The following is a 26,697-nucleotide window of genomic DNA, read 5'->3' as shown; positions in this document are numbered from 1 at the left end:
ATAGACTTCCAAGCAGTTGGCTCTCTGAATTGCAGTATAGCTGTCTGTAGATGGGTGGCTATCAGAAGTGTTTGTCTGCTTTCCTGTCTGAATTAACCCTTAGTAAGATAGCAAATACTATATCAAACACCCCAAGATAAACAATATTCATAAAATATTACAGGCAGCTACCATGTCCTCCACATCACGCACTTCTCAAAATTGCTTAAGACCCAGTCAAACTAAACAAAACGTTCCAGACAATTGTTCGGTGTGTTCCGTCCCTAGACTGTTCTGCCACTGACCTCAGTCTACCTCCTACGCATCCTCTTCTTTGCTTTATTAAGCAAACTGATGTATGTCCGTTTAGTAAATCTGAATGGAGCCCAGCCATGAGTTTGTCTCCTTTCAGTTAGGCTCCTGGTTAGCTGTGTCAAAATCCCCACATTCTGTAGTGTGGGAGACAGAAAAGTCTGAACTACTGAATGCTGGCTTTGAATCAAGCCTCCATCCCCTGCCACAGGCACATAACAGCTGGTCTAAAAAGATACCCACAAGTGCACCAGAATGATGACTCTGTAGTTTGTAAAGATGGTTCCAAGGTTACATGAGATTTAATGAAAAACATATTTTGGAAATGTTAATGGCACTAAACTGCAACAGGGGATGCTTTGTTCTTCCATTAACACACCATCATCACATGCCACCATACACTAATAAAACAAGCTCTGGAGCATGTTAATGCACTGGTGATATGGCTTTCTGAATCTTAGGCAGTTTTTTTAAACTACCTTTTAAAAATGTTTTTATGATGTTACATTTAGCACAAACTAGTTCAGACTGGATGGATACAAGAATATAGTAGAAACAAGACATTAATGACTTTAATATATATTTGTAATTTTTAACTTCTTTTCTTGATTAACTTATACCCCTCTTCCTTCACTGTGGGCCTGATCCCTGTCCCACTGAAGTCAGCAGAAGCAGGATTGGGCCCTTTCCTCTGTGCCTTTTCTTTTGTTCTTCCTCCAATATAATAGCAGAGACACTCAGTAAACCTTCCTGGGGGCTGTGGATGAACAAACAGGAGTGGGACATTGTGTTAAGTGCTGCCACCCACCCTCACCAGATCTTCTCAAAGAGACAATCGTCAGAGAAAATTATTGCATGATGTTTCTCCTTCAGCTTGTAAACACCATGTGCCGACATTGTGCACGTTACATACGTTTGCAGAGTTGCCAGCATTTGGAAAAAAAATGCAAGCTACAGATTTCCAAATAAGCTGGGGCAGGGTATCTGGGAGCTGCTGCTGGTCTTTGTATGCATTCTGAGAAGTGCTGAGAACATAAGTGAAATTCGCAAAAAGAAAAGGAGTACTTGTGGCACCTTAGAGACTAACCTTAGTCTCTAAGGTGCCACAAGTACTCCTTTTCTTTTTGCGAATACAGACTAACATGGCTGTTCCTCTGAAATAAGTGAAATTGTCACCAGAGTGCCTGGGAGTGCCAGGCTTCCAGACACTCAGATTAATCTGGAAAACTGTCCCTTGACTATAAAAGTTACTCCTTCCCACCTCATTCCATCCCTCCGCATAATTGTGCTCCCCACTACACCACTTATCCTCCCCACTTTTCCCTCCCCACATCACCCCTAACATGCTCTCCCTTGGTCCCCCTCAACCTTTCTTTGTCCTTTCTCTCTCACTTGTTTTATCCTTTCCAAGGAGGCTCCTACCTCTGACTATAGGATCTTTTTAATACTGTGGTTTGTGACCATCCTAGATCATGGATTCTCCAGTTCAGACACCTTCATCTCAGCTTCAGTGGATGGAGCTGCCTTGAGCTCCCACTGGGAACCAGTGACACACAGCCCGCAGGGATTATTTGTAGCCTTCCAAATCTCTGAGCAACTTCAAACAACCACTAATATATGATCAACCTGCCAGAGAAATATTTCCTCCTTTCTCTCCTACATGTGGAATTGTCACTCCAAAATACACTGGCCCAAGGCTCAGGGTGAACAAATCTCAGTTCTGGAATAGTGACAAGTTTAAGACTTCTCACAACCCAACAATATTAGAAATGAAGGTTCATATCATTGTAAAAGAGATTCCCAGCTCTCCCATAGGTGGTACCAGTTTCTTCTAAACATTAAAAGTAATGAGATAGGTGACCTTGAAGCTGTGAACCTTTTTTATAAAGAAAAGTTATTTTAGGTTATTTTTAGGGGATTTTATGATCCCTTGCAGATTGTACAGAGGATAACTGAGTCCTTGAGTCTGCAAACACAAACCTGCTTAGCTTCAAGCATGGAAGTAGTCTCACTGGTTTAAATATTAGTCTCATGCTTAAAGTTAAACACGTGCAGAAGAGCTTGCAGGAACACACAATCAGAGAAAGGATGACATAGATGACTATCCATCCAGATGAAAGGATACAAGAAAAATAGTCCCAAAATCATTGCAAATAGATTTTCTGTAGCTTGTGAGAACACACTCACTCAGGACGTCGGTGCATGTGAGTACTGTAGTTGTCACAAACTCATGCCAATAAAACCTTTATCCTGCACAACATTATCAAGTATTTCCTCTCACCTTCTCAAGCTCTTTCTCTCAAAAAAGAGACATGAAGTATATTTTTGTTTTATTTTAGCAGCTGCAGTTCCAGGGCCACCAGGTCCTCCCGGGGAGCCAGGGTTACCAGGAACCAGGAACCTGGTAAGAGAAGAAAACTTAAGTTTGCCATTTTCAGAGCATGAGTCAATTCCCATGAATGTCAATGGAAACACTCCATTAAAAGGCCACTACTGCATCACTTCCCTTCTCTATATAATAAGTTTTCAGAAAAAGCTCAGTTTGGTGGCTTATTAGTAGCATCTTATGCAAATAATTCAAAAGGATGAATAGGATTCTAAATAAGTGGAGGTGCTGCATGTTGCAGATACAAATCAGTACCTCTGAAGGAGTATGCAAAATGACAACATGTTATGTGATTAGAATAAATAATACTGAGTCCAGTCCTTCTTCCAAGGAAACTAGGTACCCAAGAAGAATAAAACCCGGTAATTCCGGTCAATATTTTCAACAGACTTTGCTCCTAAGACAAAAGCTTCATGTATTGTCCCTGTAGGTGCTCCACTTTAGGTGTGCATGTGTCCCCTGTGCCTTTGATCAGAGACTTCTGATAACAATGCTCAGTCACGTCCCAGCTGTCCTCATGCCCTGTACTGAGGGTATATAGGACAGCAATAGACAAACCACCCACCGTTCCTTCTCAATGGCCTCAGCCTGAGATGGAGCATCTTGCAGTGCTTAATTCTTTGCTAGTCTGCCTTGAGAGCAAGATTTTCCTCTAGTTTAGTAATTAGTTAGGTATCTAGCATCCTTTGTTTTATTTTGGTTAGTTTTGTGGGGATTTCTTTTGGAGAGACCTTTCATCTTTCCCACCTCACCTCCCTGAGACATTACTCCTTTCTTCAAAAGAAGTTATTTTTCATCCTTGGGTTATGTGTGGATCTCCAAGTTATAAGCACTGCCTAACTTGCCAGAAGTCTATCCCAGTTAGTGACAGCCACTCTAGCTACCTCCACTGTTTAAAGGACATTCCTAGGATTTGCTCTGGTTCAACACTAGATCTACAAGGAGTGTCCCATCAATCTCTGCAGCTCACTCAGGAGAAGTCTGTGGGGACACCTGTAAGACTTCTCAAAAGAGGAGCTCTGGATCCCTCAGAGAAGTCAGTGCTAGGAAGCCCACCTCCGAGACCTGCCACTTTGGAGACCTCGCATCCTAAAAAGTGTAATGTTGAGGCACCTTGATCTCCCAGTACCATAGGTTCTATGAAAGTAGCAGGTATCTACTCACAGTACCCCTCAGTGTTCAGTATCTAAGCCAGACTCATACCATCCAAGCAGGATTGCACCTCTGGAGACTCTAAGCATTCTGCATCAACTAGACCAGTACCAACTTCAGTGTTGATAACTCCTGCAGTGCCAATAGTTCCCCAAACTGCACAGCGCCAGACAGTACCCTTGAAATTGAGGTCATTCTTAGTGCCACCTGCCTCCAGCTTTGAAGCCCATTTAGGTAACTGCACAGCTTCTTCTGGTACTGCAGAAGTTCAGATTCTCTAAGGACTTGGTCATTTCAGACACACCAGAGACACCTCTACTGAGGGGTGCTGAAAGATGCTTGGTACCTTGCTGGTACCACACCATTCCCTGGCACAGACACACGCTCTGGTACCCTCTTGAATGGACAGACTCCCAGTCTCAATTCCACCAGCTTCCCCCATCTGGACGACAATGAGGGCAGCTCCTGTGACTCCCAGATTTCGGTTCAAGGTTCACTCAATTACCAGCCCAAAGCTGCCTCTCTCAACACCCTCTATAATGGAATCCTCAAGGCACAGATGTACACGGGATGCCCCAGGCTCCCCCTGGTATGAGTATTCATCGGTGCCCCATCCCTCCCCATATGGACCTCCCCACTGGTCATTCTGGGTTGTATGGGCTGCATATAGGGAACAATTCTCCAGAGCTTCTTGCTAAACTCACAGGAAGTGTCAGGGGCAACACCCTCCTACTCATTCAGCTTTTCCATGTCATTTGCCTCCCCAGGAGGAATCTTTTGAGTATCCGGAGAGAAGGGCTGTTGAGGAAGCTTTGCTTTAGACTAATAGCTCTTCTCCTCACCTGATGAGGCAGTGATGCCTCTTCTCCCTCCTCCATACACAGATGATTTAAAACAATTTCTGGATCTCATGAGAAGAATTGCAGGTTGTCCCCAGATCCCACTGGAGGAGGTTCAGGAGACTCAACACAGATTGATTGACATCCTCCATACTGCCTCCTCTGGTAGTATAGCCCTGCCTATAAACAAGGCTCTGTTTGAACTGCAAATTTGGCAGACTCCTGCTACCATAACCCCCTCCCTGCAAGAGAGCAGATAAGAAGTACTATGTTCCTGCTAAGGGGTCAGAGTTCCTATTTTCACACCCAACCCCAAACTCCTTCATCGTTGATGCAGTCAATGAATGTAACAGGCAACTACCAGTCCAGATCCACTTTTCATGATAAGGGCCAAAAGAAGTGGATGCCACATAAACAAAATTGGGTGAAATGAGCTAATACAGGCTTTATAAATATTTACTGTACAGAAAGTCTATTTTCATTTCTATGACTACTTCTGCTAATTTCCAGTTCAAAGAAAGACTTAATTTTATCTGCAATTTCTGATTCTGTTTCCTTGTTATTTGACAGGTTACAACATTCAGAAATATTGACAGCATGTTGCAAAAGGTTCATTTAGTGGCAGAAGGTACATTAATCTACCTGAGTGAAAGTAGCGAGGTGTTTATCCGTGTTCGAGGAGGATGGAGAAGATTGCAGGTATTACTGCATCATGTAGCCTGCTTTTCAGCTCTTCTCCTTCAATTGTTTTGTTGTAAATATTCTTTAAGGGGAGAGTGTGGGTACTAAGATTATCTTTTGGCACGGTTTAAAAAAATATAATTCATTCATGTATATGTTTTTGTTTGTCTCTTCATTTTGTGTTCTTCCAGCTTGGGGAATTAATTCCCATCCCAGCTGACAGCCCTCCACCTCCGGCAATTTCAGGCTATGTAAGTGCAAAACTGTTTGTGACTTGTGAAAAATTGCATTGAAATATTATAAATGGGGAAAATGTTTTGCAGATAGGCTCCCTCTCAACAGGATTTTTCTCTACTGTGGGTGGCCTGTCAGCTCTGTGCATTTGTCACATCACTACGTTCAGCTCCCTAATTCGTTCTTACTAGCCATTGGCCAGCATATTTCTGTTATTTCATGAGGCTCTGCACACTGCAGAGATAAAACAGCCTCTCCAAAGCAGTGTACAAAAAGTCAGTGCTCTGTTTTATAATACTGAAATAAGTCCTATTGAGTCCAGAGTTTCTTCCAAAGAAACAGAGTACATAAGTAGATTAAAGTCCTGAACCTTGGGACCATATCATCATCAGTGGCTTGGCTACTGAGAGTAAGGGTATGGAAATCTTGTATTTACACCCCACCTGTAACTTATACCACCATTTACATTGTCACTGGTGAATGTGGGCCAAGGTATTTGCCTAGGCCTATTCTAAAACCTGCCTTATTTATTTATACAGCACTCCATTGTGCTGGGCATCTTACAAACATTCAGGAAGATGTGATCCTTGGCCCAAAGAATCCACAATGTAAAATAGACAAAAATAAAGGGGAGGAGGAGGGAGATACAATGTGCAAGGAGAGTGATTAGGCTGTTGATAGACTCACCTCTTATCTTTTATGTTAGCTGATTGTGTAATTATAAGGTAAGCATGGAATGAGAGAGCATGCCAGGAGAGGAAGGAAAGGAGAATGGAGAAGGACTGTGAGGAAGAGGGGTGGGAGGAAGTTGAAGCCAATAGCCAATCAGCAAATGGGGAAAAATGTCCTGAGCTCAGATTGTAAAAGGCAGTCTGCAGACTTTCCAGATCATGTTAAATTTTTCGGTAAGAGTGGTCCTCAGCTGGAGCTCTCTCTGCCCCACCACTGCTACTCCCATGGCTCCTGGGGAAGACCTGCTGTTCCTGGGGTTGGCTAGACCTACCTCTCTGCTTCCCACAACCATGTGTTTGGGGAATGGGAGGGCTGCTGAGGCCTAGTGAGGTCTACCTCCTCTAGTGTGCTGGATTTTCTGTCTTGTCTCACTCTGTTTTTCATTTTTAATCCATCCCAACCATGTTGTCTTCATACTCAGCACTGTCTGTTGCTGTGCATACATTCAAGTGCCTTCTGGCATTGATGTAGTCTTAGGCAGATTAGTGTTAGTATTGTAGACCCACATTCAGGAAAGCATCCCTATTCAAGACAGCATGTAAGTACATGCTTGAATGACTTTCTAAATCAGGACCTTAGTGTGTCTGGATTTAAAGTTTGGGGATGTTATACTCAGAGTTATATAACTTCATATTCTATGTGGGTTAATTCTTATTTCACTACAAAAGAATTCTGCAATATTCCCAACAAGAAGCTGGAGTAAGAAAGTTGTTTTTTTTCCCATGATTTGAGCATTGTATTTTAACTCTGATTTATTTCTGTATGTTGAACTAATAGGGATTTCAGTCTCTTCCAGCACTAAGACCAGTTTCAACTATTAATCATGGAAAACCAACAGTAAGTAGAAGAATTACATTAGAGGCACTATTACAGCTGTATACCTGAGATTTGGGCTTAAAGCCTGGATTAAACCTTTGTTTGAATTTTTAAATGTACCCCCTCTGAATTTATAGCAATTACTCTGAGAATTTTCAAGTACGTCTTCTAGTTAGTTTAGAAGCTATGAAAAATTTTAAATATCTTCTTTAAGAATTGTTTTTGTTATTCTAACCTTTCTTCGTGTCCTCTAGCAAATACATTCCTGATTTCTGAGCTATGAATATGGACTCACTTCTATACTGTAACAAAATCTAGGGCACAGGCTATGTTTAAAGTTCATTAATGTTGATTTTTATTAACATTAATATGTTTAACATATTTTAGTCATAGCTGTTCCTATTTTTGCCATGAGGACTATTGGTGGATGTTAGTTGTTAAATGGGTGTTTCAGAATCTAAACTTTCCTCTATAAAAATTGTTTAAATATTTAGATAAAGTCAAGATAACAGAATTACTGCATCTGAAAGAATAACGTGATCAGAGTTCAGGTTCTTATACTGTGATTAAAAAATGCTTTTCTTTGTGGTTGATTACAATGAATTTTTGTGTCCATTGCTTGGCTTTGTCCTTAACTGTATTTATTTCCTTGTAAGTGTTTGGGTTTTATAAACAATGTGACAGTAACTGTGTTTAGCAAATCTTAACTGTTGTTTAAAAATGAAGTTTTTAGGTTTTGAAATGATTTTATGGTTGTCTAACTATTTGAAGATCACATATTGCTAGTGTGGGCTGGCCTGTGGCTCATCAAGCTGAACATGACTTCTTTAAGAAGTGTGATGTAATGGTGGCAAATATACCTTCATCGCAAAAGGTTAATCTAAATAGTCTTCTTTGTAATGTACTAACTATTATGCTCAGCTATTTGTCTTTCTGCTTTTCTCAAGGGCACATTTTCCTTATCAGGGAGGAGGCGGATTAATTACTTAATAGATGTTATAACTTAAACCTGAAATCAGTGTGGGTTTTTCCTTGTTTTCCAGCTGCATTTGGTGGCTTTGAACTTGCCATTTTCTGGTGCCATGCGAGCTGATTATCAATGCTTTCAACAAGCCCGAGCAGCTGGTTTAATGTCAACATACAGAGCTTTCCTGTCATCCCATTTGCAAGATCTGTCTACAGTTGTGAGAAAATCAGACAGATACAATCTACCAATAGTTAATCTTAAGGTAAAAATAAATGCTTTATTTGCTGTATAAAGGTGGTCTCCAGCGATCCAAAAATCTTGGAAACTAACTGAGGTAACAGACTTTTTTTTGCTTGCTTCTTGGCTCTGAGCTGTTTGGTCAAAGTGTCTTATAAAGAAAAAGCCTCGTTTTTCCCATCTGTATCCTTATGATAAGCGTAGCTATGCAATGTCTCACACTTAGGCTATAAGCAGCTGCATCTTCAGAGTTTCTTTTTCAACACTATAAGGCTAATGGTAGAAACAAAGCAATGAGAATGTTTGGCTTACAGTGAACTGATACCAAGGCAATGGTATAGTATGTAACTTGTTAGATGTTTCTCTTTCAATAATCCTGTTTTGGAAACAGCCTTAGAATTCTTACCCCCAAGGCGAGTCTGTTTCTCAAGGCCATATGCTAGCCTATGCTTTCTAGTCTGCCTGCAGAGCTTAATAGACTAAGGTGACCACATGTCCCATCTTTAGTGATAGTGGGCCATATTCACCTCTTTAGCAATAGTTAAACTGGATTTATACCACGGTAACTGAGCAGAATCTCCCTTTTTCTAGAATCTGAGTCATCTTGTGGCATCTTACACATACACACGCACACCAAAGCACAGCTCTGAAATACTGTCTGGCTCCCAGCACTAGCTAACAGCCCAAGTGACTTGCAAGAGTGATACCTGACCTCCCAGCTCTCAGAAGGTTGGAGGGTCCCATTCCGAAACCCCATGCGATTCAGAACTCTGGGAGGAGACGTCTCCAAAATACAAATAGATCCTGTTGTGATTGGGATGAGAAATGAATACTCAAAGGCAGTTCAAAAATACCATCAGCTTGTATTACAATTAACCAGTTGTAATGACCCTAGCACAATTTTGGTTTTACCAGAATCTGCATTAACCATTACAAATTGTTTTCAGCTTTCTCTTCAGGAAGAAGTCAGATTTTATTAGGAATGTGATAATTTTCAAATAACCTTTTGTACCATCACAGGGATGAGGGAAATTAATCCCCCCCTCTGACTTTGCCTACTACAGTTGCAGCTCTTTAACTCCACTTGTCTAGTTTAGTCATTCCAGCTATAAGAAAAATGATTGTCCTGCAGACACAGACACAGGTGCACTCAGCATGAGATCAAGGCAGGAGGGTAGCAAAAAGAGTAGAGCAGAGAGGGGAGGTATGCAGGAACTAACGTGTACAAGACCTTTCAAACAAGAAGCTTTACATTTGGTGAAGGAGAGAGAAGAGTCGAAAGTTACTCTGAGATTGTGAGCTAAGGAGGACGGGAGAGGTGTCGATGATAAAGGAAAAGGGTTGGAATGTGAGTCAGGCAGAGACAACTGTGAAAGGAAAGAGAGAGGCCTGGGACAGAGAGGTAGAGCTGAGAGCTAGCGGTATAAGGGTGGTAGTTTGAAATGAGGTCTCCTAGGAATAAAGTGTAGAGATTGGCATGAAAGATCATGCTGATGGCATCGTGAGTAAGGCTACGATTCAGTCACGGCAGTCACGGATTCCGTGACTTTACCAGACCTCCATGACATCTAGGGCATCAGGACGAGGAGGAGGGACACTGTGCCAAAGCCCTGCAACTGGTGCTGGCTGGAACCAGGACCATGCGGCCCCAGCTCCCTGCTTCCTCTGGGGGACCGCAGCCGGGGTCAGGAGCTGCAGCTGGGACCATGCACCCCATCGCTGTGTCCTCCGGGGCTTGGTGGGGGCTGCAGACGGGGCCATGTGCCCCAGCCTGTGGGGGCTGCACACCCCTGTCCCGCAGCTGGGAGAGCTCTGGAGCAGGGGCTGTGTGGCCCCTGCAGCAGCCTCTGAAGTCGGGGGTCAGCCTGTCAGTCCCCCCTCTGGGACTCCCTTCCTTCCCTCTACCTAGCCCTGCCCCTGGTTATTTGTAGTAAAGTCACGGACAAGTCACGGGCTCAGTGAATTTTTGTTTACTGCCCGTGACCTGTTCGTAACCATGAAAAAATCTTAGCCTTAATCATGTGTATTTTGAGAAGTAGAAGAGATTTTGGATTTATAGACTACCTGTAGCATTTCATAATATGATAAAAACCTTGGTAAAAGATGGTGTTTAAAATTTCAACAGGGAGAAATACTCTTCAACAACTGGGAGTCTGTGTTTACTGGCAGCGGGGGACAGTTCAACATCCAGATTCCAATATACTCCTTTGATGGAAGAAATGTCATGACAGATCCATCTTGGTGAGTTCACACTGTATTTTCTGTATTACATGAAATGTAGTTTTATTAGCTGGTAAGCATCAAAATTCCCTGGGCTGCTAGAAATGTGACAAAGGTTAACTGCCCCCTTCTCCTCTCATCCTTTCCGTTCCTTCTCCTCTATTCCCCTCTTCTCCCATTCCCACTCTCCTCTTGAGAGAAAAAGAGGGAATGGAATACCTCTGATGTCCCAATTTCCTCTCTTCCCATCCATATCTTTGGCCTCGCTTTGCTTTCTACACTCTGATTGCTTCAAGTGAATTTACAGCAGGGGTGCAGAGACACAGGCTGTTAAAGATTTAGGCATAAGATTTAATGTACAGATAAAGGATTGTTTCAGGAAAATAACTTTAAACGTTGCTGTTTAGGCCACAAAAAATCATATGGCACGGGTCAACTGCAAACGGGATCCGGCTAGTTCGCAACTACTGTGAAGCTTGGCGGACAGCTGACATGGCAGTTATGGGACAAGCATCACCACTGACCTCTGGGAAACTTCTGGAGCAAAAGCCTTTCAGCTGCAGCAATAAGTTTATTGTTCTGTGCATTGAAAACAGTTTCATAGCCGATATCCGAAGAAAATAATTCATCTGTTGCACGTAGAAAACATTTGAATTTTATTTCATAAAACATTGACACTGAAATTTAATTTTAATGGTGTAAATATTCTATTTTTTTATTGCACATTTACAAATAAAACCAAAGAGAGCATACCTCAAGACAAAATATTCCGGCAGGGTGGAATTCAGGCCTGGTTTAGAGGGCTGGCAGATGGCCTTTGGTATGGGGAGTCAGCAGGCTGCATGGGGAGTCAGCAGGCTGAGCAACCATGCAGATGTGCCCGTTAATCCCTGGTGTGCTGTGGATCTGGTCTCCATGTTGGCCTAGGCGGGGCTGGGGCTGGGGCTGAAGATGACTTTGGGGATGGGCCAAGTGTGATCTGAGAGCAAGACCAAGGGAAGGCCCACAAATCCATGTTTGTTCAGATCTGGTGGCTCTGGTACCACAATCAACCAACACAAAAGGGCTGCTACTGCTACTCCAGCCCATAGCAGCCCTCCACCCTGGCTGTAGATTGTAGGGGATGAATTTTATCTCCCCTTAGTCCCTCTTTCCACCTGAATACTCAGATCAGGATTATTTTTAAAAAATGAGACCCTAAAGTTATGCTCCTAAATTCTGTAGTGCTGGGAGTTTTGACGGAACTGGCTGCCCCATTTCAGTGGAAGCTAGCTATGAGCCTGACAGCCTGACTTCAGGCTCCCATTTTGTAAAACCTGGCATCGGGCTTTGTGGGAGGACTGAATTTCACTCACAGTAAAGGCAAACTCTGACCCATACTTTGGTGCTACTATTGTCAGGAAGCCTGAAGCAATGTTACCAGAAAATGTCCTGACAGTACGAATTGGTTTTACCGCCACAGCTGAGCACAGTAAACCAGGCACAGGAACCATCTGAACTTTATTCATTCCACTGCATCGTAGAGGAAGCTGTTTCTTAGTGTAACAGGCACTGCTGAGTGACAGACACCTGTCATGTTTTCTTTAAAATAGGTTTTAGACAATGTTATCCCATTAAGTTATATGTAAAGTGACTGCCTTGGTCCCCCCCCATGGTGAGACTGTCGCTTTTTCACTGCTATTATGCTTGTTAATATGAACTAATCTGTACTTATAGAAATGATCAGTAAATATTAATGTCTCACACAAACAGTATTACTGTAACTTTTGTAGGTTTTATCTGTATTTCCCTACAGTATATTTTAATTTAAGGTATTTACTTATTGCCATCATCTAACAGACTATAACTGTAAAAGATGAACTTCCACATTATCATTTTGTTAAGTATAAGCTAGAGGCTAGGCAGGAAATGGCTATTCTTTTTTAGAAGATTTTGTGACTCATTTGCCATCAAATCAGTAATTTAATACTCCAGTAGCTACTTTCATTCCAGTGAAGATTTCCATCCATATGGCTTTTATTATTATAAATGCATTGGTTTTTATATGATGTAAAAATATGAAATCCAGTTTTATTTTTCCATTTTAAGTAATACCAAAGCATCTTTCCTGGGTTATCTGAGTCACCTGTTTGCTTTCTCGCTGTAAATGTCAATTTCATTGCTATAATGTACTAACGAGGCAACGCTGCTTTTTTATCACACTTAACTCTGTTTTGAACAACAATTCACTGTGCTCATACAGGCTTCATGCCTGCAGAAGGCTGAGTGTGCCTGTGAAGTGCTGGGCACCTTCAACCCCGAACTTGGGGCTGAGGCTCCTGCAAGGTGCTGAACCTCAAGTGTCCTGATCCTGCCAGGCAATCCAGGCTGGGTCCCACTGAGGTCCGTGAGACTTCACATGGGTGCAAGGGTCTGCCTGCAGGGACTGTTTGCAAGACTGGGGCCTTAGCAATGTATTCAGCTAGCAGTCCCTCTCCTGCTGAAAAGTGAGTTTGTTAGTGGCACCGACAGGATGCTAGAGCAATGCTAGTGATTTCACTCTATTAGCGGTTTCTCACCTTAATAAGAGATCCTTATATAAGGACATATTGTATTCTCTCCAGGTATTACTCTACTTTAATAATTAGAAAAACTTTACTGAGGCTACATCTGAACTACCACTTGTGTTGGCTTCTCTCTGTACTACCACTTACGTTGGCTTCTCCTGCTGACATAGGCCATGTCTACACTACATGTAGACATTGAGCCTCCAAATGTCAATCTTGCATGTCCACACTCCACTCATTGTGTCGGCGGAGTGCATCCTCACTAGCAGGGCTTGCATCGAAGCATGGAGCACTGCACTGTGGGTAGCCATCCCATAGTGCACCTAGCTGAGTGGAATTTTGGGTTGGGCTTGCAGTGCCTTATAGGACCAAAACATTGGCGCGTGTGGTTATGGAAACATGGCGTTAGTCTCCCATGATGCACTTACCTCCCTCCCTCCCTGAAATCAATGGCAAACAAACCAAGCCTTTTTCACGCCTTTTGTCATAAGCCTGGGTTACCCGCACGGGTGCCATAGCACAATAAGCATGGACCCCGCTCAGCTATACACTGTTGTTGTGAGCATTACAAATACCTCATACCTTATCCTGCAGTATTTACACAGCCAGGAGCTGCCGTGCAGAACCATATGATGCCACACAAGCAGCCCTGCTGGAAGACATAGAGCAGAGCAATTTGCAGTTGCTGGTGATAGTCATGCGTCACCTTGACACTGCTGAGTGCCATTTTTGGGCCTGGGAAACAAGCACTGACTGGTGGGATGGGACCACATCATTATGCAGCTCTGGGATGATGAGCAGTGGCTGTAGAACTTTCAGATGCATAAGGCCACGTTCCAGGAACTGTGTGCAGAGCTTTCCCCAGCCCTGAAGCACAGCAGTACTGAAATGAGAGCTGCTCTGACGGTGGAGAAGTGAGTGGCGATCGCTCTGTGGAAACTTGCAATGTCAGACTGCTACCGGTCAGTGGGGCATCAATTTGGAGTGGGTAAATCTACCGTGCGATCTGTTGTGATCCAAGTTTTCAAGGCCATTAACAGACTTCTGCTCAGAAGGGTAGTGACTCTGGGCAACATTCAGGACATAGTGAATGGTTTTGCCACAATGGGGTTCCCTAACTGCAGTGGAGCAATAGAACACAAATCCCTATCTTGGCACCAGACCACCTTGCCAAAGAGTACATAACCAAAAGGGGTACTTCTCAATGGTATCGCAAGCACTGGTGGATCACAGGGGCTGTTTCACTGACATCAACATAGGATGGTTGAGAAAGGTGCATGACGCACACGTCTTTAGGAACTCAGGTCCATTCAGAAAGGGTCAAAGAGGGACTTTCTTTCCAGATTGCAAAATAATCATTGGTGATGTTGAAATGCTAATCCTGATCCTGGGAGACCCAGCCTTCCCCTTGCTCTCGTGGCTCATGAAGCCGCACACAGGCAGCTTGGTCAGCAGTGAGGACCAGTTCAACATAGGCTAAGCAAGTACAGAATAGTGGTGGAATGTACCTATGGATGTTTAAAAGGTCGCTGGTGCTGTTTGCTTACTAGGTTAGACCTCAGTGAAAGCAATATCCCCATTGTTATTACTGCCTGCTGTGTGCGCCATAATATCTGTGAAACAAAGGGAGAAAAGTTTCCGCTGTGGTGGGGGGGTTAAGGCAGATCACCTGGCAGCCAGTTTTGAGAAACCAGACACCAGGGTAATAAGAAAAGAACATCGAGGGGCTCTGCGTCTTTGTGGGGCTTTGAAAACTAGTTTCAGCAATGAGTCAGAGTAATGTGACATTGTGTTGTTCCTTACCAAACTGTTCCCTTCAATGCATTTTCTCCCCTGTAAGCGCCACCTCCACCAACCACCATGTGTTTAGTGGATAAAGAGCCTTTTCTCCTCAATCCATTAAGTTTTGTTATGCACACAAACACACAGAGACAGCAAAGAAAAGTAAGATAACCTGGGGCAAAAGGGCTAATAACACTCTGGGGGGAGAAACAAAGAAAGCTTGCTTACATATGTACTGCAATAACAATCAGAGGTGTGGGAATGGGCGCCTTCTGGTCCTAGTACCCTCCCCTGGTGTTGAGTGCAAGGGATGTCGAGCTTCCTGCTTTCTCCCACCTCATAGGACATGTCGGAGAGGAGGATGTAGAACTGGGTGATGATGGCAGCAGGTTCAGCAAAGGCTGCAGAGGAACTCTAGAGTCCAGCTGCCTTTCTTGAACCTCAGCCAGATGCCTCAACATGTCTGATTGCTCCTTCATAATCCACAGCATCTCTTCCTGCATGACACGCTCTTGTTCCCTGCATGATCTCCTGTCCATGTCCAGGTTCTTGGACAGTGTGATCCTCCATGCTCTGAGCTCCGTCTTGTCACTCTCGAGGGCGCACATTAACTCACTGAACATGTCCTCCCGAGTCATCTTTTTCCACTTTCTAATCTGGGGACGTCAATGTCCTGGTGTGGAGGATGCACCGACAGACCAGGTTTCAGCTGCAAGGAATGCAAAGCACAAGGGTAACATTAACAGTGCATACATTGTTTCTGGTGCAGGGTTATTTTTTATTTTATTTTTTTATAAAAAACATCCCTCAATACACTTCACTGCAAGCCACAATGTAATCACAACCTGTGGCTACTACAAGAGTCGGTTTGCTGCTCCAGCCATGGTGAGTAAGGCCACAAGGCATAGGCCAGAGGTCTTGTCCTGCTGCTTTTGTGAAGACATCCTTAGGATCACAGGTTGGAACTTGAGAAAAGCTCCCTTTCCCCTAGCAACCTGGATGGTGCTTGTGGACAGGCACCAGTGTAAAGCCCCCCCAAATAATTTGGTTTTTACAAAAGCAACACTGGGTCGTGGAGGAAGGGAGACAAACAGGAAGCCGCCACCCCCCACACCCCCATTTGTTCCAGTGCTCCTTGCAATACATGGTGATCCCTTCCAACAGCAGGCACAACCACGGCACATTTGGGAAAGCATGGTTGTTTGACCCAGATGTTACCAGACGGGGATTACTTTTTGGATTGGATTACAGATGGATTACTTGTTGAATTGTTTGCAGTTTAAAGGCTAGCATTGAAAACTTCCCCCATTTCCCCCTAGGTGACCCTATGCAACATCACTCTCCCGAGGGTAACAGAGGCAGCAAGGGAGCAGATTCTGCAAGTGGTCTGGGTACAGACCTGGTCCTTATGCTGCAATGCTGTGTGCTGCAATGATGCCAGCAGAGTTAATACTGGAGTGGTGCAGGAAAGTGTCCTACCATGGTGGATGAAATAAGGCAGCCCTTCCCAGAAACCTTCTGCAAAGAATTGCAGAGTACCTCCATGAAAGCTTCCTAGAGATCCCTATGGAGGATTCCCAGGCCACCCCCCATGCAAATAAACAGTCTTTTTCAGAGAGCACCCTCTGCGTAGCTGGGTGGCCACTGATACCCACTACACCTATTTTTTTGTTCAGATTAAACATAAAAGGTAATAGCATGTCACCCCTACAGTTTAATTGGTACTGTGGACTCACTGGAGGTGCCTTCCCCAGCATCACGCTCCGCTGCCAACTGGGCCAGTGAAGGGATGGGCTCCTGGGTTAAAAACAGTCCTTGGCTGTCGGGGAGAATGGATCCTCTTCTTGCCTGCCTCCCATTCTCCTACTACTCCTCCTCTTCCTCATCAACAATGACTTCCTCGTTGTTGCTCGAGGTCACCTGGCCCTCCTAGGAAGTATCCATGGAGCGTTTTGCGGTAGTGGTGGGGTCATCACCGAGAATCACATGCAGCTCCTCGTTATCATAAAAGCAGCATGTTTGTGGGGCAGAACCAGAATGACAGTTTGCCTTCCTTGTCTTCCGGTATGCTTGCTGAAGCGCCTTTATTTTCACATGGCACTGCTGCATGTCCTTGGTGTAGCCCCTTTCCCCCATACCCCATGCTATCTTGGCATAAATGTCAGCGTTTCTGCTGCTGGATCGGAGTTCTGCCTGCACGGACTCTTCTCCCCACACAACAATAAGATCGACCACCTCCTGTGTACTCCATGCTGGAGCGTATTTGCAGCCTTGAGTCTCCATGATCAACTGTACTGGAGAGCTCTCCACGCTGATCAAACAGGAAATGAACATTCAAAAGTTCCCGGGCCTTTAACGGGACCAGCTGTTTCCTGTGTACGGTGGCTGATGTGCAGCGGAATTGAAAATGCTCTCCAGAGCGGTCACAGCGGAGCACTGTGGGACACCTCCTGGAGGTCAATTCATTCAAATTACACATGCAGTGTCTACACTCTCCCCATGTCAACCATGGATGTCAAATCAAGTGCTATGCCTCTCACAGAGGCAGAATACAGAAGTCGACTTTACAGGCCACTTAGGTCGGCAGAAGGGACTCAGTAGTGTAGACACGTTATTAGATCGACTTAATGCGGCTCATCTCAACCTAAGTTTGTAGTGTAGACCAGGCCACAGCTTCTGCTACTCGAGGGGATGGGCTTTTTTATGCCGATGGGAGAGCATAGAGCAGTGGTTCTCAACCTATTTACCACCGTGAGCCACATATGCAGCTCTCTATGTGTTGTGTGACTGGCAGCCACACACAATAGATATATACTATGAGTATGGCTCTGAGGATGTCACATGGGCCACAGCTGGGTGCTGATTGGGCCGTGGATTGAGAACCACTAGCATAGAGCTGCTTCGCCACATGGACTGAAGCGGCGCTGCTGCTGAACCAGTACAGCTGAGCTGCTGCAGCGCGCTAAATGCAGACATGCCCTAAGTAAACTTTACCCAGTAACAGATTTCTCACTTTTAACCTCTTTGGGGTACAGCAGGCAGACTCCTGTGCTGAAGAAAATGCAATTGTACTGAGGATGTTACTCTCACTTACTCACTATGGGTCAGCACAAAGTATATGCCCCATATAAGTCCCAATTAAACCCTCAAAATAGGACTTACAAGGGTCCTAGACCTTGTGTCAGAGGGGTAGGCATGTTCGTCTGTATCAGCAAAAACAACGAGGAGTCCTTGTGGCCCCTTAGAGACTAACGCATTTATTTGGGCATAAGCTTTCGTGGGCTAAAACCCACCTCATCAGATGCATGGAGTGGAAAATACAGTAGCAGGTATATTTATACATGGTACATGAAAAGATGGGAGTTGCCTTACCAGGTGTGGGGGGGGTCAGTCTAACGAGACATTCAATTAACTGTAGGATACCAAGGGAGGAAAAATCACTTTTGTAGTGGTAATGAGGGTGACCCTTTTCAAATGGTTGACAAGAAGGTGTGAGTAACAGTATGGGGAATTAGATTGACAGTCATTCCAGTACACTGGACCACTACAAGGATGAGTCATTACAAAACCTGTCTGTAAAGCAATCAGAAGACTGGGACTGCAGGAGGGATGGGATAGCGAATGATCCAAAACCTAAATATAGGAAGGCCAATATGTCAGTGGTAGACCATCACATGGAATACAGCATTCAGCTATGGTCACTTCATCTAAAAAAAGTGATAGAAGAAACTGACCGATTCAGGGGACAAGAGAAGAATATGCAAAATAATGAATGATATTGAGAAGGGAGAGCAGAAATGTCTGCACACCCTCTCTCATATTACACCATGAGGCCGTTTAAGAGCAGACATATGCAGCCCTCCATGCCTGGGCATATACATAGCAGGGTGTTGTATCAACCAGGCAAGGTACTAACAAGCTTCAACAGGATTTTATTTTCAAAGTGGAAACCTCTTTACTAAGCTGCTGCTGCACCCTCGGTAGCTTTCTCCCAGCCTCTCAACTCCTCCCCTCTCATTCCTGTTTCCTGTCCTTTCAGACTCCCAACAGTCAGTGCTCCCAATTCTAATAATTACAAGCAACATCTAAACACCACACAGGGCTGCTCTTTGACAGATGTTCAAGTAAACACATTGTGCCAAATTTTGACCTGATATAAACAGGTGAAACAGTTGCCCTTTAATCTTGTACACCATGCTGAGAAAAAATAAGTTAACAAAATTAACAGTTATTAGTAATTTTTAATTACTACAGAGAAAGATTGTACCGTGGTTAGGGTACTAGCGTGGAATGCAGGAGAGCTCAGGTTCAATTTGCAGTTCTGCTAAACACTTCCTGTGTCACCCAGGGCAAGTCACTTAAACTTTCTCTGGCACAGCTCCCCATAGGTAAAATGGGCATAATAGCATAATCACTATCTCACAGGATTTAAGCTTTGCTGATTTGATTGGTCTGATTTGTTTATTTCCCAAGGCTCACTGGGTGGCACAAAGTGAGTGTATTGTCTCTCTGTTGGTCATGGCTATTCACTAAGCCCAGAACTAACTGCCTTCCCTTACCTGGCAGAAGCAGCAACCATTGGCAGGACATGATCCATACATCAGTGCAGTACATAGGCTGCTGTTGCATTGGGCAGGACTGGTTATAGATGCAGGTGAGCAGAGCGGTCATCCTGGCTTCCAGCTTGTTGGTGGGCACCATGCTACTGTGCCACTTGGCCCTTCTTTTTTTATTTTATTTTTTTTGGTTCTAGCATGCCGGTGCACTGCCAAAAATGTTTCCACCCTGGCAGGCAAAATGCCTAGGGCCAGCCCTGGTGTAGGGGCACCTGCTGTTCCCACAGATCAGCAAAGGAGCTAATGTCAACAGTATAAACCCCCTGCCAAAATGGTGATAGTACCAGTTATCGGAAAGCTGATTGCAACCAGCAGATATCAGGGAAAGAAATCACTAATTTTAATTAAAAATAGCACCCCAGTGTCTATTGTCATTTACATCTGTCCAACCCAGCAAAGACCAGAAGGTTGCCCAAGACTGTAATACAGCAGAATTTAACTCAATATTTTCAAATAAATTAACATACACGGATGCCAAAATCTCCCCACCTTATCTTTAACAAGGCCTCATTGAGGCAATTGTTTTGCATTTGGGGCTGGCCCCTGCAAAAAAGCCAGGCATAACTTTGTGGAGAATATATAAAATCATGACTGGTGTAGAGAAAGTAGATAAAGAAGTGTTGTTTACTACTTCTCATAACACAAGAACTGGGGCGGGGGGTCACCAAATGAAATTAATAGGCAGCAGGTTTAAAACAAATAAAAGGAAGTATTTCTTCACACAATGAACAGTCAACCTGAGGAACTCCTTGCCAGAGGATGTTGTGAAGGCCAAGATCATAACAGGGTTCCAAAAAGAACTAGATAAATTCATGGAGGATAGGTCCATCAATGGCTATTAGCCAGGATGGGCAGGAATGGTGTCCCTAGCCTCTGTTTGCCAGAAGATGGGAACGAGCGACAGGGGATGGATCATTTGATGATTACCTGTTCTGTTCATTCCCTCTGGGGCACCTGGCACTGACCACTGTCGGAAGACAGGATACTGGGCTAGATGGACCTTTGTTCTGACCCAGTAGGGTCGTTCTTATGTATTGGGGAGGCCAATGATAGTTCAAATAAGCACTTGGAGGTTAAACTGTAGTGGATGGTAAACTGAATGAGTCAACCACACTACAGCAGAAGAGATGCTGTTTAACATAACATTTCAAAAGAGACCCATGCTACATTGTCTGGAATGAATGAGATTGTGTAGAACACGCAAGATTACCCCTCTCCTCTAAACTGGTCAGGCTTTGTTTGAAGGGGTTCAAAAGGGAGCTAGATAGATTCATGGAAGATAGGTCCATCAATGGCTATTAGTCAGGATGGGCAGGAATGGTGTCCCTAGCCTGTGTTTGCCAGAAGCTGAGATTGAGTGACAGGGCATGGATCACTTGATGATAACCTGTCTGTTCATTCCCTTTGGGGCACCTGCCATTGGCCACTGTTAGAGGACAGGATACTGGGCTTGATGGACCTTTGGTCTGACCCAATAGGGCCGTTCTTATGTTCTTATGAACTGCGTTGTATTTTGGGTGCAAATGCACTTTAAAAAGAGACTCTGACAACTTGGAAGAAGTTCAAAGAAAAGCAACAGAGAAGTAAAAATAAGCTATTGGGTAACTGAGACAAGATTGCCACAAGTTGCACTGGTTTAATTAAAGATGTTACTTTAAACAAATTTAATCCACTGCAACTGTTATAAAATCAAATTTAAGATGACACGTTGGTTTAGTTTGTCCTTATAAATGGAGAATTGAGCACATTCATTTTAGAAAAAAAGGCTCATATGTGTCTCTTTATAAAGGGAGGTGACAAAATGGGGTGGCTCACAAAAGTCGAATGTGTCAGAAGCAGGGTCAATGACATCAGAAATGTAACCTTCATCTGGATTGAGTGACTGCACCAACAGTACCTTGTGGAGTCACAAAGGTATATTTTTAATCATCCGTTGAATGCAAGAGCAGGGTCCTGTGTGGCAATGATTTGCAGCTCTTTAGTCCATTTGTGTCACCTACCTTCAAATAGCACAAAAGTTAGGGTGGTGGTGACTACTATTTTTAAGGTTTATTTGACATTTTAACATGGTTTATTACAGACTCAACTGTCCAAAGAAAAGAATCGTGCGGGACAATAAAATAAAGAAAGGAGAAGAAAGATTATCAGCAAACCTTGAGCTATCTAAGCCACAGTTAAAGGGGAAAAAAGAAGATGCCTGGAAACAGATAGACATTTCATGGCCTGAACTCCCACTTTCAAAGCTATCAATATCTAAGTTACTGCACATAGTAATTAATCTATTTAATCACTTTAGGCGTACATTGTTAAGTCACATTGGAACTTAAATTTTTTTAACAGAGAAGGTAATCATCTTCGGGGGAGATACCCTTAAGGTGAAATACTATGACAGCATAGATAATAGAGGGTATCACATAAGGAAATATGAAAATCAGAGTGATTGGTTAAATCCTTTACTGCATTAACCACAGAAGTATTTTCTTTGGCCTCAAGATCACAGACAGAAGTTGTTTTCTGATTGAGGAGCCCTCTCACTTACTCAAAGCCTTGCCCCTCTAGATTGAAGGAGGGCTCTTCCTGGCTCACTGTACTACAAGTACATTTCCCAGGAAGCCACAGGGCTCTGAGACCCTCCAATCAGTGGTAGATCCCACTGACCTAAGAATCTAAGCCCTAGATGGTAAGGATCTCAGAGTCACAGATTCATCAAGTGGAGAGACTCCCCATTAGAGTGGAACCAAGAGGCATCTCCTTCTTTTCAAGGGTTCTTTCCTTCAGGATGCTGCAAAATACCATGTGGTCTCTTGTTGTACTGTTGATCATTAGTAATGCACCACTGTACCACTACGTTTCCTGGATGCACCATACAGAGATGTGAGTGGTCTTGTCCCAACAGTGGCTCTCCTAACATTCCTCTTTCCACTTCCATACAGAATTGAGCTGTTCATTTCCAATACAGTTTACAACACTTCCTGTAAGCTATCCCTAGCTCAGCGCCTTCAGAACCTTCCTGGGCCCTGAGCACCCAGAGGTTTCTGGACTAGAAACTACTTTCTAAGCATGAGGGATTTTTTTTTTTTAATCAAGGCCGTCAACATGGCTTTTTCGCTTCCTGCTTTTGTTTTCAGACTGTGACAAGTTGACTTTGCTATGGCTCAACAAACCTGATTTGTTCCTGCCATTGGTCCCAGCCCAGCTAAATGCCCAAACACTTCTAGGTTCCAGTCCTTCTTCTGATAGCTGCATATACAGCAGTAGACTTCAAAGTAGTTCCTACAGAAAAGTTAGACCCGCTTGCAAGGGCAAGACAAAGGTCAACAGAAGTCTTCTAATGTCCATTTGATTCTGCCTGAAAAAACTGCCAGGGTATGCAGCTGTCCTGGTTTGTCAGGAACCTTCCTTTTTAGGATGTCACACTTAACACAGCCAAACGGCCGATATGCCAAGGGCAGCGACGGGTCATGTGAGCGTACCAAACAGTAAAGATCAAAAAAAACTTTAAACATCACTTAAGATATGTTTAAAACATGGAAAAGCAAATGCTATTGCAAACCATACACGTGCAAAACATTGTCACTCACCTAGGGCATCAGCTAAAGCCCACTGAAGGCAAAAGACAAACTCCCATTCACTTCAATGGGCTTTGGAGTAGGCACCTAGGGAATTGTTTCATTAGGTCAGCCCTGTCTCCTCCAAGGTTCCTCCCTTTCACAGCTACCCAACCAATAAGAAACTTTGGCCCAGATCCTCAAAATGTATTTAGATGCTTAACTCCCATTGACTTCAATGTGAGTTAAGCACCTATAATACTGATCTGAACCTTTGTTACTATAGGTGGCAACTAAAACTCCCTGCTACACGTGTCTAGCAGGCGGGTGAGGTCGTGTCTGTTATTGGACCAACTTCTGTTGGTGAGAGAGACGAGCGTTTGAGCGACACTGGAGGAGAGCTCTGTGTGACGCTCGAAAGCGTGTCTCTTTTACCCACAGAAGCTGGTCCAAGAAGAGACACGACCTCGCCCGCCTCGTCGCTAATCTCCTGGGACCAACACGGCGACACCAATGCTGCAAACTTCTCGCAGTGGCAGGTCCGCAGCTGCCGCCGGGTTTGGAAGGGTTTCATTGATTTTAATATTTCCTTAATTTTGACCCAGGGTATGAACTGATGTTTGCTTTGCAGGTGAGGGAGGAGGGTCCCTCCCCTCCCCCATACACACACACACACACTCACACACCCTCTTGTAGACCTCCTTCACAGGGCCCTTGACATCATGGGCATGGGTCACAGCTCACTCTCTCAGACCCACTGGAGTGCACAGGAAGGGGCTACCCAGCAAAGCCAAGCCGAATCGTTCAAAATCATGGAATTTCTCTTTTTTTAAAAAGACAAATTAGTAAATTTTCTACCAAAAATCTGTATATGATGCGAACATCACATTTTGCAGGATTAAGCACTCAAAGGTCACAAAATGCCAGCGTTAAAAGTGCACATACAAGTTTAATACTGCCACCTTGTATGTATGCATTAAAATCCAGCCTTGTATTACATGATAGCATCCAAATTTTACCATAACTATAGGTGGTATGCATGTAATGAACCCACCTACAGGGAAAGACTCCTGGAGCTCTCGCAGCAAAAGCACAAGACCCTACCGCGTGGGCTGAAATAACTACAGTTATATTGTAACTCAGAGTTACAAACACCCAGGGAATGGAGGTTGTTCGTAACTCTGAACAAAACAGTTTGGTGTTTCTTTCAAAAGTTTACAATTAAACATTGACATAATACAGCTTTGAAACTTTACTAAGCAGAAGAAAAATGCTGCTTTTAACCTCCTTAATTTAAATGAAACAAGCACAGAAACTGTTTCCTTACCTTGTCAAACCTTGTTTTTAAACTTGCCCTTTATATTTTTAGTAGTTTACGTTTAACACAGTACTGTATTTGTGAGATTTTCGTTTTGTTTTTGTCTCCGCTGCTGCCTGATGGCGTACTTCCGGTTCCAAATGAGGCGTGTGGTTGACCGGTCAGTTTGTAATTCTGGTGTTCGTACCTCTGAGGTTCTCCTGTACTTCCTGAGCTGCAGGATTAATCTATTTGGGCCAACCATTGAGAGTACATCTACACCATACATCACGGCGTGATAGTAGCACAGTTATGCCTACCCACACTCAGGGGCGACGAGTTATATGAGCCCGTGGAGCGCCCAGGCTCCAGCAAATTCAGGACCCCGGGGCCCCCGTTCCACCAATGTTCGGGGCTGGGTCTCTCCCCCAACCCCACCTCCTGCCCCTGTGTGTCTCCCCCAGGGCTTCCTGCCACCCCCGTGTGCCTCCCCCAAGTGTTCCTACCTCACCTGCGCCCTGGGCAGTGGGCGGCTGCCCCCTGCAGCTCTGCGCTGCGCTCCCTCGCTGGCTGCTTCCAGCTAAGGAAGTGGCACTGGCAGCAGGCTGACTGCTGTGCCTGCTGAGGGAGGAGGCCCAGCAGCCTGGCAGCCCCCCACCCCCGGCAGGTGACTTTGAGGGGGCTTATCCTGTCTGGATCTCCTGAGCAGCAGCCTGGGAGTGGGGAGTGTCATGCCGGTGGGGAAGGGAAGGAGGGGGCCCTCCCCTGGGGCTCACTGCTGCCGGTGGGGAGAGGGCTGGGGGGGGGGTCCTCCTCTCTGGCTCCAGCCCCAGGGAGCCTGCCTGCTGCACCCCAAAGTTTCAACTCCTCATCCCCGGCCCAGTCCCACCCCAGAGCCCACACCCCCAGCCAGAGCCCTCACCCCCCCTGCACCCCAACCCTCTACCCCAGCCCTGAGCCCCCTCCTGCACCGTGAACCCCTCATCCCTGGCCCCACCCCACAGCCCTCACCCCCACACCCCAACCCTCTGCCCTAGCCCTGAGCCCCCTCTGGCACCCCAAATCCCTCATCCCCAGCCCCACCCCAGAGCCCACACCTCCAGCCAGAGCTTTCACCCCCCTGCACCCTAACCCCTCTGCCCCAGCCCTGAACCCCCTCCTAGACCATGAACCCCGCATCCCTGGCCCCATTCTTTGTTTAGGAGTTGGCATTTCTTTCCTTTGCTCTTTATAAGTGGTTCTTAGGGGTGCATTGCTGTGGGTGCTAGACTGTCTGACTTGTCTGTCCTGGGTTATTTTACACCAACATAGCTGCATTTGTGCAAGCCGCTAGTGTAGACAATCCATGCCCATTTAACCATGCTTTGCTGGCACAGTTTATCTCAGTGTGAAAGCCCGGTGTGCACAAACCCTTAGCAAAGTGACAACTCTGCTTTATCTAAAAAATTTGTTTTATAAAAACAAACTCTCAAGACCCACAGAAAAATATTCCCTCTGTTATTTTTTTAAGTTCCATTGAAAACACTGTTTTTACAGCAAGGACAAATTTCCATCAAGTGTTCGCAACCCAAATGTTACAGCACTGAGAACTTGGAAGAACCTTAACTGATTTTCATTGTCCAAGATAAGAGATGCGCAGACTGTGAGCAAGTCATAAATAGGTACAGAAATACTTGTTTATAATATATGGCTTTCAGGCTGGCCATGTCCCCAATAATAGCGTTTCGCAAAAACCTCCCTGTGCACATTAATGAAAATTTACCCTTTTAGACTCCTTTCACCTTGGTTCCTAAGCTGAAATATTTATATAATAGTTACAACAAATCCAGTTAAATCAGTGTACATCCCCAGTCATAATGCTCTGAACAGCCATGGCAATAATCCAGTTCTGCCTGCCCTCCAACCTGGGAGAAGAAAGGAATGTCTTACCCCTCATCTCCACCCCTACCCCCACCCCAGAGCCCGCACCCCCAGCCAGAGTCCTCACCCCACCGCACCCCAACCCTCTGCTCCAGCCCTGAGCCCCCTCCTGCACCATGAACCCCTCATCCCTGACCCCACCCTGCAGCCCTCACCCCTGTACCACAACCCTCTACCCAAGTCCCTCCCACACCCCAAACCCCCCATCCCTAGCCCCACCCCAGAGCCCTCACCCCTGCACCCCAACCCTCTGCCCTACCCATAGCCTCCTCCCACACTCCAAACCCCTCGGCCCAACCCCATTAATTTTGTTTAATAATAATCAACAATGGATAAATGCTTAATAAAGTTACCCAGAGAAAAAGAACAAAAGGGTAATTCATCAAGTGACGGCCTGAGTTCGACACCCAGCTTGCAAACTAAAGTTATACAA

The 26,697-nt window shown here is 44.7% G+C and overlaps 1 protein-coding gene and 1 long non-coding RNA gene across 7 annotated transcripts in view; one reads left to right on the top strand and one right to left on the bottom strand.

Annotated features, from left to right (window-relative positions):
* The window catches only part of COL15A1 (collagen type XV alpha 1 chain), a 290,144-nt gene extending 277,840 nt beyond the window's left edge, over positions 1-12,304 (top strand). For 4 of the 5 annotated variants that reach the window (XM_048839369.2, XM_075125516.1, XM_048839365.2 and 1 more), the window contains 7 exons: positions 2,631-2,695; positions 5,239-5,367; positions 5,541-5,600; positions 7,093-7,152; positions 8,175-8,360; positions 10,461-10,576; positions 10,963-12,304. In XM_048839369.2, coding sequence (XP_048695326.2) covers positions 2,631-2,695; positions 5,239-5,367; positions 5,541-5,600; positions 7,093-7,152; positions 8,175-8,360; positions 10,461-10,576; positions 10,963-11,179 — 833 coding nt within the window. In that variant the 3' untranslated portion in view covers positions 11,180-12,304. The remainder of the gene's footprint in view (positions 1-2,630; positions 2,696-5,238; positions 5,368-5,540; positions 5,601-7,092; positions 7,153-8,174; positions 8,361-10,460; positions 10,577-10,962) is intronic. The other variant, XM_048839366.2, reaches the window with a different exon arrangement.
* Positions 12,305-14,984: 2,680 nt separating this feature from the next.
* On the bottom strand, positions 14,985-24,919 carry LOC142071127 (uncharacterized). Of its 2 annotated transcripts, XR_012667116.1 has the most exons (3): positions 24,856-24,919; positions 24,375-24,592; positions 14,985-15,592 (listed from the first exon to the last, which is right to left on the bottom strand). It is a non-coding gene; the product is annotated as an uncharacterized LOC142071127 (long non-coding RNA). The 2 variants fall into 2 exon arrangements; XR_012667115.1 differs by lacking the exon at positions 24,856-24,919 and having other exon boundaries at positions 24,375-24,780.
* Positions 24,920-26,697: the final 1,778 nt, after the last annotated feature.

The sequence above is a fragment of the Caretta caretta genome, chromosome 2 (genome assembly GCF_965140235.1).
Source record: "Caretta caretta isolate rCarCar2 chromosome 2, rCarCar1.hap1, whole genome shotgun sequence".
Classification (NCBI taxonomy): Eukaryota; Metazoa; Chordata; order Testudines; family Cheloniidae; genus Caretta; species Caretta caretta.
The sequence above is the reverse complement of the archived record's forward strand: the minus strand, read 5'-3'. Positions and strand labels throughout refer to the sequence as shown.